The sequence below is a fragment of the Esox lucius genome, chromosome 11 (genome assembly GCF_011004845.1).
Source record: "Esox lucius isolate fEsoLuc1 chromosome 11, fEsoLuc1.pri, whole genome shotgun sequence".
NCBI classification, from domain to species: domain Eukaryota; kingdom Metazoa; phylum Chordata; class Actinopteri; order Esociformes; family Esocidae; genus Esox; species Esox lucius.
In genome coordinates this window covers 45517552-45532861 of record NC_047579.1, presented here as the reverse complement: position 1 = coordinate 45532861, position 15310 = coordinate 45517552, and the positions used below count along the sequence as shown (strand labels likewise).

General features: G+C 38.3%; 1 protein-coding gene and 1 long non-coding RNA gene across 2 annotated transcripts in view; one reads left to right on the top strand and one right to left on the bottom strand.

Annotated features, from left to right (window-relative positions):
- The first annotated feature begins 7718 nt into the window (after window positions 1-7718).
- usp31 (ubiquitin specific peptidase 31) overlaps window positions 7719-15310 on the top strand; it is a 29384-nt gene continuing 21792 nt past the window's right edge. Inside the window, exons 1-2 of the mRNA XM_010874905.4 lie at window positions 7719-9098; window positions 14569-14700. Coding sequence (XP_010873207.2) covers window positions 8559-9098; window positions 14569-14700 — 672 coding nt within the window. The 5' untranslated portion in view covers window positions 7719-8558. The remainder of the gene's footprint in view (window positions 9099-14568; window positions 14701-15310) is intronic.
- Window positions 9444-11740, bottom strand: LOC105013400. Its single transcript, XR_828235.3, has 3 exons — window positions 11623-11740; window positions 11110-11154; window positions 9444-9617 (listed from the first exon to the last, which is right to left on the bottom strand). It is a non-coding gene; the product is annotated as an uncharacterized LOC105013400 (long non-coding RNA).

Genomic DNA, 15310 nt, shown 5'->3' with positions numbered 1-15310 from the left:
AATAACAGTTTGTTATTCTGTTTCAATGTACACATTTAGCTTATACAGTTCTTTAACTTCTCTCCACATATTGCATCGGGAAAGCAGTACATGGAAAGCAGTGTTGCCAGGTTGAGCAAAAAAATTCCAGACAAATTACTGCTCAAAACTGTCAAAGTGTATGCTTGTTATGTTTACATAGCAAAAGACCATCTGTTTATTTGTACACAGGAAGTCACGTTCATTTAAATCGTAAATAGCCAATGGACTAATGTGTATTCAGTTTGTGATGTTTATAAAGCTGAGGTACAACCGGAGGTTTCTTTGAGTGAGATGGGTTCGAGTTTGTAAGGACGAGTATCGAGCTGGTAACATTAGGAACAATCGACTATCAAATGTTGCAATAAATAATTGAATTTCTCTCTCCCTGGACAACCGGGTATGCGATCATTATTATTATTTCAAACACTATATGAAAAATTCTCAAAATGCCTGAAAACCAGCCCAACTTTTGTTGTTGCAAAACATTGACTATTTTACAAGATGAGGAGGGAATAAATAGTAATCGCAAGAAGGAGCAAATGAAAAAACAAGAAACCAGGCAAGCCTAGTTCAGCTGGGCCGCATTAGAATGTGTTTATCATCGCTAGACGCCATAAAGCATTCTGTTCAACTGAGTAAAGTTTCTTATTAAGTTCACCTCCACCATAAATAGCATCTATGAACTGTATGGCTTTTGCCACTGGCCGTTTTAACAGCTTATTAACCCATTTGTTAATGACGATACAATAACTACTGTATCAATATAGGTGATGATAACTGACTTTTTCATCAAGTGAAAAGACGAGAGAATCATTTAGCCTGCAAAGTGTTTGTCAGTCCTGAAGAAATCCTAAGACATCATTCGAAAATCCACCAGAAATAGTCGCAATATAACAGTAAACATTTTCATTTTAGGCATCCCCTTACGTAGCTACTGAAGGTTGTAGCCAGCAAGGTTTTTGTCTATCCTGAACAAATCCTCTTTTGCCACTGGCCATTTTAACAGCTAATTAGCCATTCGTGAATGACGTAAATACAGTATCTATCAATATAGGAGACGATAACTGACTTTTCTGTCAAGTGAAAAGACGAGAGAATTGCTGTTTGCAGTGTTTGTCTATCCTGAACAAATCCTAATATCCACCAGAACTGTTTTATTTTAGGCTTCCTATTGATTTCCTGCCTGTTGGGCCCTGTCCGGTTTTTTGTATGATTTTTAAGTAATTAATTTTCATTTTATTGCATGACATAAGTATTTGATACACCAGAAAAGCAGAACTTAATATTTGGTACAGAAACCTTTGTTTTGCAATTACAGAGATCATACGTTTCCTGTAGTTCTTGACCAGGTGTGCACACACTGCAGCAGGGATTTTGGCCCACTCCTCCATGCAGACCTTCTCCAGATCCTTCAGGTTTCGGGGCTGTCGCTGGGCAATACGGACTTTCAGCTCCCTCTTAAGATTTTCTATTGGGTCAGGTCTGTAGACTGGCTAGACCACTCCAGGACCTTGAGATGCTTCTCTCCTTAGTTGCCCTGGCTGTGTGTTTCGGGTTGTTGTCATTCCATTTTCTAATAATTGCGCCAACAGTTGTTGCCTTCTCACCAAGCTGCTTGCCTATTGTCCTGTAGCCCATCCCAGCCAAGTGCAGGTCTACAATTTTATCCCTGATGTCCTTACACAGCTCTCTGGTCTTGGCCATTGTGGAGAGGTTGGAGTCTGTTTGATTGAGTGTGTGGACAGGTGTCTTTTATACAGGTAATGAGTTCAAACAGGTGCAGTTAATACAAGTAATGAGTGGAGAACAGGAGGGCTTCATAAAGAAAAACTAACAGGTCTGTGAGAGCCGGAATTCTTATTGGTTGGTAGGTGATCAAATACTTATGTCATGCAATAAAATGCTAATTAATTATTTAAAAATCATACAATGTGATTTTCTGGATTTTCCGTCTCTCACAATTGAAGTGTACCTATGATAAGATTTACAGACCTCTACATGCTCTGTAAGTAGGATAATTGGCAGTGTATCAAATACTTGTTCTCCCCACTGTATTTAACAAGGGTCAGTGCTTCCATATGACTGATCCACTTGTCACTACATGCAAGCAGGCAAAATCTATGTATTTTGTAGCTTCATATACATAATGTTGTCATTATCTATGGATGTAAACAAATTAATTTTGTCATGGCCATCTTCTATGCAGAGGTGTAAAAAGTAAACAGTAGAAGTACTCGGCAGTGTTCCCCAGTTTTGGGAAGTTTCTAAGGATGAGCTAAATTACCTAAACATAGTTCATAACTAATCAGTGACATTAATTGACAATTTACAATTAACTCATCCTTTTTATTTAATTGATCACTGGTTAGTTTTGAACTCCCTTTACCTGGTTAATTTGATCTTAATTAGATACTTCCCTAAAGTGGTGAACACAGACGAACCCAGTTGAGTACATATACTTTGTACACCTCTGCTTCTATGTGATTGTTGTGATCTTTCATTTCAGTTGCCAAGGTGCGTTGTTGACCTGGGCGATGCTGTGGCCTGGGTAAATCCCAACATGGGCCTCTTCTGAGACCGGTACAAGTCCTCACCCCTGAATGATGAGGAATTAGAGGGTGTTGTGCAGGTGCACAGAGAGGCCTCGACTCTAGAGGAAGAACAACAAGCTCTCTCCCCATTTATGTTTTGGTTTAATAACTTTGAAGACACTGAAACATTCATGGACAAAATGGACAAAAAAGGACTTATTGTTAATTTTGAGCTTCTTTTTTAATTTTTTTTGTTGATGATGTTACCTATTAGCTGTCTTTAAACCATGCTAGTTTCCACACAACAAAAATGACAAGATCCAGAAAAACACAATATAGTTTGTCGAGACAAAGAGACAAGACATATCAGTTGTTTAGCAAGAGTAAACAGGAAAGTATTTTGGAGGTATTCACCTGGCCATACAACATGATAGGATGAAACTAAAGCCTACAGAATCTGGGCAAAGCTGAATACACAGTACATAAAGAAACAGTTTAGTTTTGTCAGTGTTGGAATTAGGGATGGGATGATAGACGATTTTAGTACTAATCACAATGGAAAATACTCACAATTAAGAAATCGTGGAGAAATTCCATAAATCGTAAATCGGAATAATCCTCACGAGTAACTCGAAAATAATTCTGCCAGTCGCTGAAGTTTCCCTGACTGCTTGTTTTATTTTACAAGTAGAGCACACATCTCATTTCACGTTGTACTATGCCACCAAACATCCTCTGCAATGTATAGTCAATGAAGCCGAATGTCTCTGCAAGCGTAAATAGAAGAATATTGTCAATTACAATAAAAATGGAAATTAAATTCTTAAATGTAGTCATGAGTTTGGTTTGTATTGTAATGATATAAAGAATAAACTCGTTTTCCAATTCCTTTACAACAGTATTAGTCTAACCACTACACTTAGTAGTCTACAAAAAAAGGTTCTGATCACGTCTCCACTTCCCGCTATATGCAAATAACTGTCCATTCCATTACCACGAAAATAAACAGTTGTCAGCAATGTTGAGCTCATACAAACCAATTATATTTATCCTAAAAGACATGCAGCTACAGATACAAGCAGAAAAAAAACTGTTAACAAACCTCAAATTGTAGAAAATATAAGATATACAATTATTATACATCAGGGATGTCATTAGGCCTATTTTAGCCCCCCTAAAATATTACTTATATAAACCAATATATCAGTCAATATATTTTCTCTGTGATTTCTTTTTTTCGTCAACCGTTCCATTGCATCACAAACTTCTTACAAATTGTATAGAATTGTGTTCATTTGGCAGCTTTGTTCAGTTAAGTTTGCTTTGAATGTAAGTCGCTCATCTGCAGCGAGCTCTCTTCTGTAAATAGTAGCTAGTGTCTCTCTACTATCCGCCACCCCATTATTGGCTGTTTCTAGTGGTCGGAGAAGTAAATACCCTCAAGTTAACAAGAAACCAGGCAAGCCTAGTTCAGGTGGCATGTAATAGAATTGTCACCCTCTCAAGACCCACATGAAAGGCTACATTGTTAACCACTACACCTTAGAGCTTTACATTTGCTGGGTGTCAGTATAGCCTCTTGTGTCTATCCTGAACAAATCCACTTTTGCCACTGGCCGTTTTAACAGTTACTTGACCATTCATGAATGACATTGATACAGTTAAACTGACTAACGTTTCTTACTAAGTTTACCTCCACCACAAATAGCATCTATGTATGGCGTTTGCCACTGGCCGTTTTAACAGCGTATTAGCCAGTAATAAGTTTTACCAGCATCTACTAACTTAATGGAATAGTCATAAGAATTGATCAATTGCTAGTGAGTCTGCCAAAGCTATTTCATTTCATGGCATAAGAACGTAATTTTTTCTTTCATGGCAAAACAACATACTTTTTTATTTAATTTGTGAATGACATTGATACAATAACTATCAATAAAGGTGACGATAACTAACTTTTTCATCAAGTGAAAAGACAAAAGAATTGTGGAATTGGTCGGTCGTTCTGTCGGCGTGGCTGGCTCCGCTTACGCAGTCCAGCATAAATGTAAATGCACTGGAAAGCACCGGTACATTTTGTAAATCAATATACCCTTTCAGCTATACATTTGATAGATTTTACACCTGTTGTTACTCTAAAAATACATATACATGTTTTGGGGGTATGCCCAGAACCCCCAAAAATGAGGCTTAGCCCCACTATCCATGAATTTCTAGTGATTTCCCTGTTATACATTTCTAATTATAATTCAGTTTTTATTGTTTTAATTTAATTGTTAACGCTTTCTTATTGTAAGTGACAGAAGAAGACAAATAGAATATAATTTGCTCAGCCCAAAATAGCATTTACTATCTGCATGATCTGCACAATACATGATGCGCACAACATAACGGGGAGCAAATAATTATAAAGAATCAACACATCAAATAGGCCTATCCTTAGCTAATAAGGCACATAAAATGCGCACAGAAGTGAATGCACCCACAGGTAAGTACTGGTAAGAAATGAAATCTATTTTCACCCCTGATCCTCAGACAGGTGACTTGAAACATCTCTTGCCAGTCACCGAAGTGTTCCTGACTACTTGTTTTATTTAACTGGTGGAGCGCATATCACAATATTTTTTTTAGATTAGATCTTTGTCACTGAACAAGTACTAGTCTAGTACAACGAAATGCAGTTAGAATCTAACAAGAAGTGCAAATAGAGGAGGGCAGAACATTTACTTGTATTAAGTATAATGTACAGTACACGCCTCACATTTATGCAAATATAAGATTATAACTTCATGTGACAAAACTGAAGAAATGAAACTATGCTACAATGTAAAGTAGTGAGTGTGCAGCTTGAATAACAGTATAAATTTGCTCTCCCCTCAAAATAACTCAACACACAGCCATTCATATCTAAACCGCTGGCAACAAAAGTGAGTACACCCCTAAGTGAAAATGTCCTAATTGGGCCCAAAGTGTCAATCTTTTGTGTGGCCACCATTATTTTCCAGCACTGCCTTAACCATATTGGGCATGGAGTTCACCAGAGCTTCACAGGTTGCCACTGGAGTCCTCTTCCACTCCTCCATGACGACATCACGGAGCTGGTGGGTGTTAGAGACCTTGCGCTCCTCCACCTTCCGTTTGAGGATGCCCCACAGATGCTCAATGGGGTTTAGGTCTGGGGTATACCCTCAGCTTCTTTAGCAAGGCAGTGGTCGTCTTGGGAGAGTGTTTAGGGTCGTTATCATGTTGGAATACTGCCCTGCGGTCCAGTCTCCGAAGGGAGGGGATCATGCTCTGCTTCATTATGTCACAGTACATGTTGGCATTCAAGGTTCCCTCAATGAACTGTAGCTCCCCAGTGCTGGCAGCAATCCTGCAGCCCCAGACCATGACACTCCCATCACCATGCTTGACTGTAGTCAAGACACACTTGTCTTTGTACTCCTCTCCTGGTTGCCGCCAAACACGCTTGACACCAGAATTCTTGTCTAACCTTGTAGTCATGGCAGATAGTATAAAATTTTTTGGCAATTTCAATATTCATATGGAAAAGTCCAATGATCCTCTTCAAAAAGCCTTTGAAGCCATAATTGACAGTGGGTTTTATCCAACATGTCTCAGGTCCAACACACTGCCACAATCACACCTTAGATTTAGTCCTGTCACGGGAAATAAATATTGTAGATCTAATAATTTCCCCCAAAAATCCTGGATTATCGGATCACTGTCTTATTACATTAACCGTTAAAACAAGAAATCCACTTGCTCCGCAAACAAAGATTTTTCAAAAGAGGATCTACACTCAACACTGTAAAATACTTTAGATTCGGTTGCACCACTAAAAACAAAAGAAATACGCAACAAGTAACTTGCACCCTGGTACACAGACAATACTACAACACTCAAGCAAGCCTCCAGAAAATTGGAGCGAAAGTGGCGCTCCACCAAGTTGGAATTATTAAGACTAGCCTGGATAGACAGTACACTACAATACCGAAAATCACTCACATTTGCTCAATCAGCTTATTTCTCCAACCTGACTGAGGTGAATAAAAACTATCCAAAATGTATCTTTGATGCAGTTGCAAAGTTAACAAAAAAGCAACACTCAACAAGTGAAGCGGGTCTTCACTTTAGCTGTAATTAATACATGAACTACTTAAGAACTACTTAATAATCACCATTAGAAAACAAATAACTGACACCTCCTTAAATAGTTATAGTCCCCAAAATCTCAGTTGTCCTGAGAATGTCCTGAACCTCCCTGACCAGGTGTCAATGGGAACACTTGAATTTTTTGATACCCTATTGCTAGACACATTCACTAAATTTGTAATGAGTTCTAAACCCACAAATTGTCAGCTAGACCCGATTCCAACAAAATTACTTAAGGACCTACTTCCTGTGCTAGGTCTGCCAATGTTGAACATAATGAATTGCTCCCTTTCTTCCGGATGTGTACCAAACTCACTAAAAATAGCGGTAATCAAGCTTCTTCTAAAAAAAATGTAATCTGAATCCCAACATCCCAACAATTATAGACCAATATCGAACCTCCCGTTCCTCTCAAAAATCATATAAAAATGTGTAACAAATTACCTTCTAATGGCCTCAGACAAAGGTTCCGCATCCGGTCAAAATGTGACTCAAAAATATGCAACTTTACTCACAAAATATGTAGCAGCCCTCACAAATATGTGGAGCAACTCACAAATATGTAACGCCATGGACAAATTTTAATGCAAGTAACAAATCTGGAGATATGCAGATGAGAAATGCTGTAACATTCACAAAAACAAGTTTGAAAAATAAATACTGTCTTACATTTATTTGCTAATCTTCTTTTGTTTTTGTTAAATATTCATCATTTGTTTTGGGATTTTGACAAGTGTTTGTGAAACTATATGTAACATTTTTATTTGACAGCGATTTTTATTTGACAGTTGCATTATGTGTTTGTGACTCGTATATATGTGACAGGCTACTTAACAAGTTTACAACATTTTGATAGAAATGTATCTCCATAAGCAAATCCTTAAAGAGAAGGGGTGTTCATTGTCAGAGAACGCCCTTGTGGGAGAACGCCCCCTTGACACTTGCCGCAGTCAGATCCAATTGCTGTCCTGCAGTGTCCATGTTTTTTTTTTTTTTTTGCTGATTATAGTTCAAAACTGCTTCCCCGTTGCAATGGGACCTCGGATTTAGGAGAACACTGCACTCCTCTGAAATAATTCAAATCGTAAAATACAACTCAACTACACGTATTAACTGTAGTCAAGGACACGGTATGAAATGTCTGTTGCCGGGTTGGTATATTTTTAGAACATTTTAAACTAAGGACTCTTCAGCGCAGGGCATTATGCAGAGGCTAACGTTAGCATATTTTGCTAGCAAAGCTAAATAGATAGCTAGCTGACTAATTCGCAAACGCAAGTGAAATTTCTAAACAATCAGATATGCTAGGTAGGTACAAATAACGACTTACATAAACATAAGTGGCTAATATGGATGTACACAGGGAACGCATTTACATGTAGTTAGGTAACTGCTAATATGCGGTCACTTAGCCAGTTAACACTTTATCTACTGTACTGACAGTACCTGTATAAGGTTAATTCCTAGCAAATGTGTAGGATTTGGTAACTAAGTGAGCTAGCAAGCTTAATTAAGTAGTATGGACTTCTGTTGTGTGGACGTCAACGCAAGCTGACACGCTGTTGTAAGCTATCCAATTCCCTAGCTAGAAAAACAACATTGTCTTTCAACATGTATGCAGACACGTATTTAGTGTTGGCTACTGCTATACATCTAACATGGGCAACGAATCCCAGCTAGCTAAGATTAGCTTATGGTTTTTGAAGTAACTTAGTTTACCAATCCTCATTGAGATGTAGTACGAGACAGTTGAAAGTAATTCTGGGTAGCTAGCTAGCTCACGCCGCACAGGGAAGCTTGAATTTTGATATTGATTGCATTGATGTGGGGTTCCCAACAAGCCAGTCTATCATGTCAAGTAAAGCCACGACTAAAGAGAAGAAATCTGGAAGCTTCGGCAAAAAGCTCTTTAGACGAGGCTCTGTGCGTTCTGTGGGTAGTTTTATGGGTAGAGTCCTCCGTACCCTGACAACCTTGTCCCATTTTGGATCAGATGGGCATGCTATTGAAGGTGACAAAGACGATGGGGGTTTTACATTATTCAGAACTGGAGGCAAGGATTCACTAGTTTTAGATGATGGGGACTGTAGGGGTTTCCTTGGAGAGAAGGTCCCTGGAGTTTCTGGTCTCAAAAACCATGGTAACACTTGCTTCATGAATGCCATTCTCCAATGCCTGAGCAACACAGAACTCTTTGCTGAGTATTTGGCACTGGAACAATATCGGGGAGGTGAAGAAACATATGAGGAGAAGGTGAAACCAAAGACAAACAGTGTGCATTTGGGAAGAAAGGGCCTTCAGGACAGAGGCGAGGTGACAGAGCAGCTTTCTGGACTGGTCCGTGCCCTGTGGACATTTGAATACACCCCACAGCACAGCAGAGAGTTCAAAGTAAGTATAGGTATAATGTATTTTCCATCTAATTTATTTGAGCCTATTACACCTTTACCCTCAGCTTCTATAGCAAGACAGTGGTCGTCTTGGAGGTGTGTTTTCACTTAGGGGTGTACTCACATTTGTTGCCAGCGGTTTAGACATGAATGGCTGTGTGTTGAGTTCTTTGGAGGGGACAGCAAATGTACACTGTTATACAAGCTGTACACTCACTACTTTACATTGTAGCAAAGTGTCATTTCTTCAGTGTTTTCACATGAAAAGATATAATCAAATATTTGCAAACTTGAGGGGTGTACTTTTGTGAGATACTGTTAGTACTGAATTACCTCTGTTCTCCTTGTCACTTTTTGGTCTTTGTCTGGTCTGTCTCCTTTGTCTCATGTTCTTCTCCATTCTGATCAAGTTTCTCTCCTTAGTCTTTTCTCTGGTCTTTTTGTGTCTCCTTTCTTAAAAATCACCTCCTGTCCTCCCTATCTTGTCCACTTCCTCTCCTCTCTCACCTGTCCTGTTCTCCTGTAATGACGTGACATGTGAAGCTGTGTGGTTTGACATACAAAACGTTGTTATATTAACCAACAGACATCTTGAAAAATGCATAATGTATCCCATTTAGATAACTGTAGATGCAGAAGTAATTAATGAATGGCAGCGTTAAAAGTTCTATTAAACAGTTTTTATATGTCAGTGAACGCGTGTGCTCACTCTGGAGATAGAATGGACAGGAGCGAATGAAAGAGACACAATTGTCAACATCATGTCATGGTGCATGAAATTAGAATCCAAGTGAATTTGTCTTGTGTACATCTGCAACTCTGGTCAAATGAGGTGATACGGTGACAAAAAAAGTTGGTTGTGCTGTTACCTTTAAAATGGTGAAATATATTTATGCAGGCTAAACAACTGTAACTGAAATTGCCACTGTTTAGGTGCATGGTTAATGAGCGTTTTTATAATCACATACGGTCTAGGGAGTTTAGTGGGTGTTCATAGAGAAATAGAGGAATTTGCCATGCAACAAGACGTGATTCAATATAATCTAATATATATATATATTTTTTTTTTTTTAAGGTTTACTTGGCATAGGGAAGACTATGCCAAGTAAACCTTAAAAAAAAAAGTGCTGTTGTTTTGGTCTGAATATTGAAATTCACACATTCCCTTACCTGAGCCTATGCAGGCTGGAAATTGATTTTTGAGCCTATGCAGGCTGGAAAACATTAGGGATTCCCAGAGGTGTCACCACAGGTCCAAAAGTGGTGGGGCAACATTTGGGACATTGGGGCATTTCTCGGGGACGAGACCATTTTTCCTCAACTTGTGAGGTAAACGTGTGTCCTACTTATATGCTTAGTTGACGAAAGATAATTGTAATCATTCACACACATTTGAGTAACTCAGTAGACACTTATCCAGGTGGACTAGGCATGTAACAATTATAGATGAGTACAAAATGTTGTATATCCAATTATAAAATTGATCAACAGCTGATTTAAAAGGTGTTTATAAAATGATATTCCAATTACATATTAGATTATATTGAATCACGTCGCTATATGTTGCACTGTTCTTACTAACTCTATCGCTATAGGTGGCTGTCTGCGAAATACAGTTTTGTTGGCACTAGAATTCATTAGATCATTAGACGTGATCCATCTGTAATAGTTGGGCAAAATTATTTACATTTTCCATGTAGACAACTGGAATCTTTAGCTAGATCGGTTTTGAAAGGTTTTACAAATGTCAACGCGACAACCCCACGTCACCAATCTCAATTTAACAATTTTAACAATCCCTCGCCTTTGCCTTATAGGTAGCAATAGCATATCGTTTCATCTGTAATCGTCTTTTTCCCGTGGCAAACATGTCCAGTAATCAGTGATCTTAAAATAATACTACTTAGCTAGCTAGTTAATAATGTAATGTAAGGCTATATGTAACAATAGCAGTTTTGTCAGTTAAGGATATGATCATTCTGATGGGGATACGTTAAGGGAGTTTGACATACCTTGTCTTTTTACTAATAAAATGTCACCAGACTTTGCGTTTTCACCTGGGGGTGAGCAAAAAAAAGTAGCTAGTAACCATCTGCAATGACTCGATTGTATATTCCGTTGCGTTGAAAATGGTGTGGCGGCGACCCACCACTTTGAAAAGTAGTGGGGCAAATGCCAGCTCGCCACACATTTCCCCGCGGAAGCTAGCATTGCAGGTTGTAATAATTACATCAATGAGGCATATTAATTGAGTAGAGATATATATACTGTAAGTGTATTACAATACGTGTCTATTCCAATTGTGTATTAAGTTTGAGAATAGCACATTTGTATGAAGGAACGTCGGATTATTACAATGGTTAAAATTGTAATAGAAACGTATTTTAATACATTTTTAAATTTTATGTCTACTTAATTCATATGCCTCATTGATGTAATTCTTACAACCTCCAATGCTAGCTAGCAAATCATCTTGCTACAATTAGGTAGCCACCAGTCAGCTAACGTATCTAACATTGACTCACCAACTATCTCGGCCACATGTCTCCATGCTGCATTTTTTGGGGGTTGTCTCTGTAGGAAAATAGCGTGCAATCGTATCATCACTACTACTAAAACTTGTTACATTTTTTCACCCGTCTATTAAAATGGACCGCAAAATCAGTTCTATTTATTCTTTTAATTGCACTGAGAGCATTTCACAACCATCTACTCAAAATCCCGTGATTGGTCAGTCCCCAGCGATAGGCGCGGGTGATTTGCATGAAGTTGGAAAATCTTAACTTTTTCTTCGCCTCACGGATCCCACGCTTCCCTTCATTAAAATGAATTGAGCCATCGCGAATAGTGTTTATGTACCGTAAGGGTGGAGATACAGCTGCGAAAGCCACCGGCCAGCTCCTATTCGTTTCAAATAGAAATGCAGCGTCAGCAAGCGATTTTTGCAGCGGACAGCAAATCAGCGCTATTCAGGCTTGGGAAGCTGTTAACTAGTTAGACAACGTCATTATTATCCTCACCTAGGCCTATAACCAATGACCGGGTTTGCTGTTGTGTTTCGCTGGGAATCTTTTCCCCGTTGGACAGACAAAGTTCGATCCCAAGTCCTCTGTTGGACAACCAAAGTTGATCCAAATTCACCCTTCATTTGCAGGCAATCGAATACTTAATCTGAATTAATAGCTGCCCCTTCAGAAATATACTGTATTCACAAACAAATGACTACAGAGGGCACTCGAATAAAGTGCATTGGACAGGAATTTCATTGTTTGCGATTCACATGAGTACACTTTATTTCCATTAATACATGTTCTGTTTCCCACATTATTACAGGAAAAATGTAAAGGGTGTAGTATAAGTTGTATTTGAAGACTACGTGGAGCTGGTCTGAGTATCAACAGTCCCTGTGGTTTTGTGTGAACGTTTCCGACATTGATGCATATAATTGTGACAGAATTCCTGAACTGGGGTGAATGTCGCATTTCACTACTTTCCAGGAGAGTCGTTTTTAAGAAGAAAAATATGTTCTGGGACATTTTGTCTGTTTTTCAGAATGCCTTCTTGAAGTTGTGAACTTTCATGGGCCTTAATAACAAACTAGTATGTGTAAATACGAATACAATTTAAAACTAAAATCCTTGTTTAACTAGCGGAAAATACTGGACTGAATCTCATAATATGTTTAAAATAATAATTTTATGACGTCACCCTTTTATATACATGGACGTGCACTACGCAAAGAAATTCTTAACATGACATGAGCTGTGAACCTGCCACAATTATTTCTGAATACAAATGCTTTAACCACTACACTGAGAGGTGATAATAGCGGTGGTACAGTGGTAGTTCCAATATGTAAGCAGGAGAACATAGTTCTTTTTTCAAGAATAGTTTATAGTAAATGAACATCAACATAAATGTTCTGTTTCTAAACTCGATTTTGCTGAATCATTTCTAAACAGATTTGGTCATAAAAAATAAAGTTTAGTAACTAGATCTCCCTTCCTCTGAACAGGATACGTTGAAATACATATTCAAAACCAAACAAATGTTTTTCTGTGCATGCATGGTTTTGCAAATGTATTTGGCTGAAACCTAATAATTTAACATAACCAATCTACTATTTACAGACAGGAGCTCGCTTCAAATGCCGGAGTTATTTTCAAAGCGTCAGACTTAACAGAACATGCTGGCAAGTGAACACGGTTCTATATCATTTCTACACAATTTGTGGTGGTGACTTGAGCATAGAAGTGACATTTTGGGCCAACACACACTCAAGTGTCCCTTTCGGTGCAGCAGAGGCGTTTTGCGGCTCGTTGATATATCTGCAACCTGACAGTGGGTGTCCACTGGGCAGTTTCCAATAGGCAATTTTAGCCTCTAATTCCTTTTCAGCTGAGTCACATGACCATGTCTGTCGGGCAGTGTGGTATACAGTAGTGGGAACAGGCACGTGGGACCCATACACACCACCGAGTCACACTATGAGATGCCATGATTAAATTCACTGAAGTTGGAACAGCCTGTGATTTCAGTTGTTTAATTTTGATTTTCAGTGTGAGTTTGAATGCAGCCCTCAGTACACAATGTACAGTCAAGATTTTGTACACAATGTACAGTCAAGATTTTGATCTGTAATGTATTTAGTTCATCGAGACCTGACATGTGATTTAGGTGTTCCTTTTATTTGGTTTGAGCAGTGTATATATGGTATATACCACAATCAAATAGGGTTCCCCAAGTTTGTATTTTGTAATTTGTTGTGACAGAACATTCGTTTTTTTCACATAGAGAAACATTATTTCGCATAGTTTTATCAAAACCCATTAGTGGGGTGAGCTCAGTGACCAGATGACACTGCACTTGCACAAGGTGTTCAAACATCTCGCCCTAATAATTCCTTTTATTGAACTGAGTTTACCAACTGTTCCACACCTGAAGATTGTGTGTTGGATTACCAAGTACACCAAACAAATGATACGAGCCCCAAACTTGGGTGTCACTTTTTTCTCTCTGATCCTCTATATATTACTACAGTCCAGAACAGGATATGGCCAAATGTACTACATTGCAGAGAATCAGACCAGAGAAATTTTTTTTCATGCTATGTATAATGGTATGGTCCAGTGCTGAATATTTTGTGAACTTTTGAGCACTTCAGTCTTTTGAGTGTCATTCTGGTCTAAAAAGTAGGTTTCTGGAGCACGTCCACCATGAGAAAAAATTTTTTAATCTAAAGGGATGCTGTTTTAAAGTGTCTATATAGTCTAGATCAGAATAACATCCATAACCTATGGTGAGAGCTGGAATTTAATTGTATCATGCCATTTGTCTTTTATTGTCTCATTAAAATGATAACTTAGAACTTTGTGAAAAAAATATTGTTCTCTAAAGTCCCATTAGTTATGTAAAAAACAAACAGACTATAACCTGCATGTTCAAGCAGTGTTTTCTGCTGTCTGTTACAGAATGCTGTTTCAAAGAGTGCTTTGCAGTATAGAGGCAATTCTCAGCATGATGCCCAGGAGTTTCTTCTCTGGCTTCTGGACCGTGTACACGAGGACCTCAACAATCATCCTAACAACAGGCCCTCCGTTAAGGTACATTTTTGTTTGTACATTCTAAAATTGCTAATGCAGCTGGGGGTATTGCCAGTAGTTATGTACAGACAGTATAGACATTCAAACCAAAATTGCAGTGGTCCTAATATTTTATGCAGAAGACATAATGCCATAAAATTAGTAGTAGTAACTCTTCAGGGTTTTACTTTTTTATTTACAGTTGGGTCCGGAATTAATTTGACACTGACACAAGTTTTGTTTTTTTGGCTGTTTACCAAAATATATTCAAGTTACAGTAAAATAATGAATATGGGCTTAAAGTGCAGTGTCTCAGCTTTAATTTGAGGGTATTCAAGGGTTTAGGAATAATTGGGAAATTATATTCAAAAGCTGTTTCATGGACAGGTGTGGGCTATTCCTTCATTATTTCTTAGTCATTTAAACAGGTAACAGGTCTGGAGTTCATTCGAGGTGTGAAAGCTGTTACTGTGAACCCACGACATGCGGTCAAAGAGCTTTCAATGCAATTGAAACAGGCCATCCTTAGGCTGCAAAAAAAAAAAAAAAATATATCAGAGAGATTGCAGGATTAGAATTGGCCAAATCAACAGTTTGGTATATTCTGAAAAGAAAAAGAATGCACAGATGT